This window comes from Mus pahari, chromosome 10, assembly GCF_900095145.1.
Source record: "Mus pahari chromosome 10, PAHARI_EIJ_v1.1, whole genome shotgun sequence".
NCBI classification, from domain to species: domain Eukaryota; kingdom Metazoa; phylum Chordata; class Mammalia; order Rodentia; family Muridae; genus Mus; species Mus pahari.
In genome coordinates, this window is record NC_034599.1 from 76,122,472 (window position 1) to 76,128,734 (window position 6,263).

Here is a 6,263-nt window from a genome sequence, read left to right on the forward strand (position 1 = left end):
CACACACACACACACACACACACACACACACTTTAATAGTATTGGGGGCTCTGGCTGCGTTTTCAAGATTTCTGAACAGGGAAACCAGCTCTCTTGGTTACTTTATAAATTCGCACACAAAGGAATCACAGATGGGAGAGAGTGCAAATGATTATCAAAAATTGTCTCATGCAATTTTTAAGATTTTTTTTTTACAAGTCAAAATATACATCCTCCTATTTCCCCCTTCATTCCTTAATTATATAAGAAGTCGCTTGTGTTTCTTCAGTCTCCTCTGTGCAGCATGGAACTGGATAATAAAAAAGATACTTTCTTATTAAGGACCTCATACAACTCTGATCCACTTGCTGAACTCTGACAGCTGCAGGATGGGCTGAGCAGCCCAGCCTCTCCTCCATCCGTGGGGATTTAAGTGTGTGAAATGACAGGCACGTGAGATTAGAAAACAAATCAGCTTGCAGACTTTGGCACTAGCACACATCATGTTTTGAGTTGTTAGAGCTGTGGTTTGACGATCACTAAACAGGAATTAAAAAAAATTAGAAATCTTGCAGAAAACAAACAATCTTAGGTGTTGAATCTGAGTATCACTCCCCTTCTCCCATGCCCACCCACCACCCCCATATAATTTTTGATTGTAATAAAAATAGAGATCTTAGCATCAGAATTTTGTTGTTAACTCTTCAAAGTTGCTCTGTGCCGTCCAAGCCACATTCAGTGTTTGAAGCACCAAATCCACAAGTTTCTCCGACCAAATTTAAATAAATAAATGAAGACTGAAGGATGTCAAAGGGTTTTAAACTTAAGCTGTAACACAGAGTTCTCCCCAGAGCATAGGGTATTAATTGTCAAGTTCAAGTACTGCCAGGCTGTATGTAGAGGTGTCTCAGGCTTCAGACAACATCTACAAGTGCTACTGGCTTAGAGGGCAACAACATCCATGATACAAAACGGGGCAGGGATACCCATCCATCACCAATGTTAAAAAGTTGCAACCTTTTGTGTGATTGGCTGCTGGAGGATCTGTGCTGAGCCCGGACTTTGAGTGGAGGAAGCTAAGTTCCTCGGCATGGAAGCTTTACAGTAGTTTGCGTTGTTCACATTCCAGAGTACTCTCTCAGAGAAGCCAGGCTTCTGCCTGCCGGGCCTCTGAGGATCCATTGCCCTTGCCCAGGAGAGAGAGAGAGCCTTGCTTCCACCCAGTAACAGGGAAAGAAGATTCGACCTACCTGTGAAAAGACCCAACTTGGTCCCCAAAGGTCGCTTAGGCGACCCCACTGCCATTGACAAGTCAACCTGTGCACTTAAAGCGTATCAGTTTGTGGAACGCTTGTTTGAAGTCCTCATTGGACATGGTGTAGATGATGGGGTTGATGAGGGAGTTAAGATAGCCTAGCCAATTGAAGAAGTCAAAAATGGCCATGTGAAACCAGCAGGCATCCTTGCAGATAGGCATCACCAGGGAGATGATGAAGAAGGGCAGCCAGCACACAATAAATGCTCCTAAAATGATCCCTAGGGTCTTGGTGGCTTTGCGCTCCCTAGCGGCCATGAGTTTCTTCTTTTCCAGCAGGGCGTCTGAGACTCTCACTTTGACTTGGTTCACGTACACAGGAGACCCGGACTCACTGGGCACGTCCGGAGCCCGGGAGTTAATGGAGGTGACCGAGGACGTGGATCCCGGGGAGTCTGTTATCAACTGGGCTCGGGTCAAGCGCTTGCCGGTCTTGTTGGGTGTCTGTTTCAAAATCCGAGAGCGGGCTTCCACATAGATGCGGCCATAGAGGGCGATGAGGAGCAGGGTGGGTAAATAGAAAGCGCCCACCGTGGAGTAGACCGTGTAGAGGACATGGTCGGTGTTCACAAAGCAGTCCAGCATCTCCTCCTCCGCTTTGGCTTGACGCCAGAAGAAGGGTGGCAACGAAATAGAGATGGAGAAGACCCACACCAGCACGATCATGATGGCCGCCCTTTTGGGAGTCCTTTTAGCAGAATACTCCACCGCATCAGTGATGGCCCAGTAGCGGTCCAAGGCGATGACACAGAGATGCATGATGGAAGCAGTGCAACAGGTGATATCCGACGACAGCCAGAAGTCGCAGACCACCTGGCCTAGTGTCCAGCGTCCAGTGACCGTGTACATGGTGCTGATGGGCATCACCAGGATGGACACGAGCAGGTCAGTGACTGCCAGAGAGGCGATCAGGTAGTTAGCTGGGGTGTGCAGCTTCCGGGTCCGATACACCGTAGCGATTACAAAGGCATTGGAGAGCGTGGTGGCCAAGGTGATGAGCGCCAACAAAGCAACCAGCAGGACTTTCCAGGGCAGGGCGATGGAGTCCTGGTAAATGTAGCCGTCGACGCTGCAGTTGTGGGAGAGGTTGGCGAGAGGTACCCCTGTCTGGGAGGCAGCGGGAGGCGGCGGGGCGCACTGAATACCCTGCTCCTCCATAGCTCTCCTCGTCCTGGCTGCGGAGCGCAGCTCTTGAACATGGAGCGGACCAGGGAAAGAACAGAGGACGGGAGGATCATGGAGACTATAGGCTTGTCTCCTTTGGCTAGCCAGTTCCGTGGGCTCCTCAGTAACTCCTCCGCCTGTGTTCTCAGCCTAAAGGAGAGGTCACAGGCGCGGCCACCAAGCCTGCGGGCGCGTCCCCTGCACTTCCAGTGCGCCAGGCGCTGCTGCCGCGTCTGCAAGCTCCTCTCCACGCCCCGTCTTCGCCCGGGTGATTAAAGCACTGGCCCACCCAGTCCAGCTTCTCTCAGGTTCCCTGGAGGCAAACAGTGGAGAAGGACTAAGTATCGCTTGTAGAGGGGTCTCGGGGTCTAGTGGGACCTCTTACCACAACTGCTCAGGTCTCAGCTTCTCCTAACCCGGGCGCTCCGGAATCTGCAGACTCCGCCCGCAGGAGTTTGCTGGCTGTGCAGACCGAAGCTTGCAGGCCAGTGCAGAGTCCTGGGCTTGCATCCCCACCCCCTGTCCCCCCAAGCCCGGAGCTCGGCCACTTTCTTTGGCCGCCGCCTGACTTGGGGATTGTGAAGTCTGCGAGTCAGCCGCGCAGCGCCAGCAGCCTAAGCTCCGCACTCCCTCCCTTTTCACACGCTGGGCACACCAGCGAGCTGCCCCGTGGAGACACGGCCACCAGAGGGGAGACTCTGGGGCCCGAGCTGCAGCAGTTCGAGCCGCCCTGCAGCTGTCACCACCTCCAGGGTTCCAGCAGCGCCACTGGGAGCCATGCCGCGGGGCACACGGGGCTGGGGCACCTGGAGCTGCACACCGGGAGGGGGCAGGTGTCTGGGGGAGCGGGAGGAAGCCGGTGTGCGCCAGCCCGGGAGCTGGGTGTGAGCCTCAGAGCCGGCGGGGCTCCTTTTATATTATCTGGGTCCAGTCTGGTCCGGCTGTGCAACTCGTGCAGTGCGGCGAGAGCAGACGCTGGCTGCAAAGCACCTTCCCTTCTGCTCTTTCCCCCCCCCCCACTCCCTTTCTCTCTCTCTCTCTCCCCCCCTCCCTCCCTCCCTCTTTTCCTCCCGCCCAGATCAAGTCCCTGCTACAGAATCTCCCGCAGGGTCCTACCGCCCTCTCTCGCAGCTTTCTTCACCTTGTCCCTTCTCCCGACCCTGAAACTTGGAGTCACCTTTCAAGCTGGGAATGGGAAATGGGACGTCCTGTTCTAGCCTCTGAGAGCTTTGAGTCTTTGCGCTCCGCAGTCAACCCACGCCCTTAGTCGCTGCCACAGACTTAGTGCGGGCGTCTGGGTCTAGGCTTCCGCCTACCACCACCTCCCTCTTTCCTGGTGGTTGGTGGTAGGTGGAGCAAGCGCCAATATCTGAACTCTCCCTTCTGGAATCTAACCCCACACCGAGGGCCACACCCAGTTTAGGAGGCGCCACTGATGCTTCCTTAGAAGGAAGCAGCCAATATGTGCGTGTTATACTTCATGCCTGGGGCTTTGAGGCATCTTTGACTCTTAGTACATTAAAAACACAATTTCCCTATCTACATTTAGAAAATTGTGCTTGTCATTCAATCCTCCCCTTTAACTTTGTGAGTCAACGGGAGAGAAGCTGTCTGCAAGATGTAAAACAGTGTCATAAAGAGAAGCCTACTTTATGCGAAATTAAACCTTCTGCCCCATCCTCCCGCCTCAGTGACTCCGCAGCTCAGCGCCCGACTCTTCAGTAAGAAGTTCTTCCACTCAGCCCTCCGAGAAAAGAAAAAATAAAGGGGTCTCTGAGCCACCACCACTACAGTCACCTCTCTGTCTCCTTTGCCCTAGGCAAAAGGATAAAGATTCTGCCATAGGGGGCAGTAAGCATAGCAGCTCGGTCCCCAAACCCGGAGCAGATTCCCTAGCCTCGGTTTTTCCTCCAATCTGAACAGAAACAAATACAGGGTCCACTTACAAATCAAACGTAAAGTAAAAGGCAATGTATTCTCCCCGTCTTAAGGACTAAAAGGTCTCCACTAGAATTCCCGCGAGCCTAAGTTTGTGTTTGATATGTTGAATGGTTCTAATAAGAGCCACAGTATAATTGAAATCATCAGGTTCTCTGCAAGTGTGTTTTTAAAGCCTCAAATCCTTCCATCCCAGAGCTCAGCCAGGATCATCTGCTCTACCAGCCATCCAGTTTGAAGGGTGGAGCAATTCCAGACCTTTACAAGAGACTGAAGGTGAAAAAACTCCCAAACCAAATTCCCTGAGTTCTTGCCCCTCTAAGCCAGCAAGGCAGACAAAAATTAGAAAGCATAATTGATGCTGAGTGTTTTCCTCTGCACTAGGAATATGGAGACAAACAGGGCAAATTCAGATCCAGTTTTACAGCAGTTACATTTTAGAAGAGGCAAGGACAGTTGCTTGCAGTCAATTAAATCAGTATACTTTCATTTGGCAGCTAGTGTTCTGAGGAAAAAAAAAAAAAAAAAACTAAAAAACAATTCTTCCAAGCTTTGAAAAGGGGCTCTTTAAGAGGTTTAAACTGGGTTGTAGTAGATGCTGGGAGGATAAAAATACCACCTTTTTTTTTCTCTCTCTTTTCCTTTTCCTACGATCAGAGACTTCAGTATATTAAGCATTTTTTTCCACTACATTTTAAGGTGCCCCCATCCTCCAATCCTCCAGCTCCATCTACCTACATGAGGTGCCTTCATTATCTTACTAAGGAGCTCAGCTCAGTTAAAAGCCATTGAAAACGGACTGGAAGCTGGCAATGTTAAGCCGCTAGGTGGGGGCGTTGACCAGATTGGAGCAAGAGTGTAGTTGAGGGGCAAGAAGGCTGGGTGGATGCCAGGAAACTATTTTCCTGCTACTGTAGTCTCATAAGGGAGCTAGGGAAGACTGAGGGGCGTGTTCAGGAGGCGGGAGGAGGGAGAATATTAACAACTATGGGCAGCCTTCTTATTTCTGTGTCAGAAGCAGGAGACTGAGAAAACGTCTTGGTGTTGGGAGAGAAGCAGACACCTGTGGCATTCCCATGGACTGCAGCTGATCTGCAGTCCCACACCGTCAGCAGATTGTACGACTTGCAGGCAGATTTTGATTTTTACCTTCTGGTTAGAGCTCTGTGAATATGCCAAATATGCCGCTGCAGCACAGAAGGGATTTAGGCGGAGCTCAGTGAAGCACCACAGTTCATTAAGCTAGTTTCTGAATTTCATTCGATGCTTTCCAGACTTGAAGCATATGAAAAGCAGCTGTTTGCTCAACAATGCATATTTGTCAAACAAGAAGCTTACCCATCTCTGCTGGGTACCAATTCCTGATGTTTGTTTGTTTGTTTGTTTGGTTGGTTGGTTGGTTGGTTTGCTGCTGTTGTTGTTGTTCCAAAGTTCCAGGTCTTTCAAGGGCACCTTCTTTCAAGGGCTTCTGTTCAGGAGAACAGTAGAACTTCCTTGGGTAGAGAAAGGTCTGATTTGATGGCAGGACCAGACCAGGTAGTGAGTGAGTCATTAGTGATGGGATATAAACCATGCTCAAGGGGACTTTCCTAAGCCAGGAGGCTGTGAGGATTCTTTGGGGAAATTGCAGGTACAGTCTGGGAGGGTTGGATCCTGGTCTTATCACTTTCCTGGAAACCACAAGAAACTTGACATAAAACTCATAAAAAAATTCACTGTCCAGCACCGTCCTCATCACCCAGTGAAAATCTCATTGAAAAGTGTCCAAGCAGCAGGTCTTAATCACAGAACATGGGAACTGAATAGACACTTCTTTAACAGGTCTAAGGCCAATGTTGGCTGTTTTTTCGTTTTTTTTTTTTTTTTT

The 6,263-nt window shown here is 50.3% G+C and overlaps 1 protein-coding gene and 1 long non-coding RNA gene across 2 annotated transcripts in view; one reads left to right on the forward strand and one right to left on the reverse strand.

Moving 5' to 3' along the window:
* The window catches only part of Htr1b (5-hydroxytryptamine receptor 1B), a 15,475-nt gene extending 12,604 nt beyond the window's left edge, over positions 1-2,871 (reverse strand). Inside the window, exon 1 of the mRNA XM_021207535.2 lies at positions 1,230-2,871. Within this exon, the coding sequence (XP_021063194.1) occupies positions 1,292-2,452 (1,161 nt within the window). The 5' untranslated portion in view covers positions 2,453-2,871 and the 3' untranslated portion in view covers positions 1,230-1,291. The remainder of the gene's footprint in view (positions 1-1,229) is intronic.
* LOC115064799 overlaps positions 1,451-6,263 on the forward strand; it is a 14,553-nt gene continuing 9,740 nt past the window's right edge. Inside the window, exon 1 of the long non-coding RNA XR_003844612.1 lies at positions 1,451-2,179. This is a non-coding gene — a long non-coding RNA (uncharacterized LOC115064799). The remainder of the gene's footprint in view (positions 2,180-6,263) is intronic.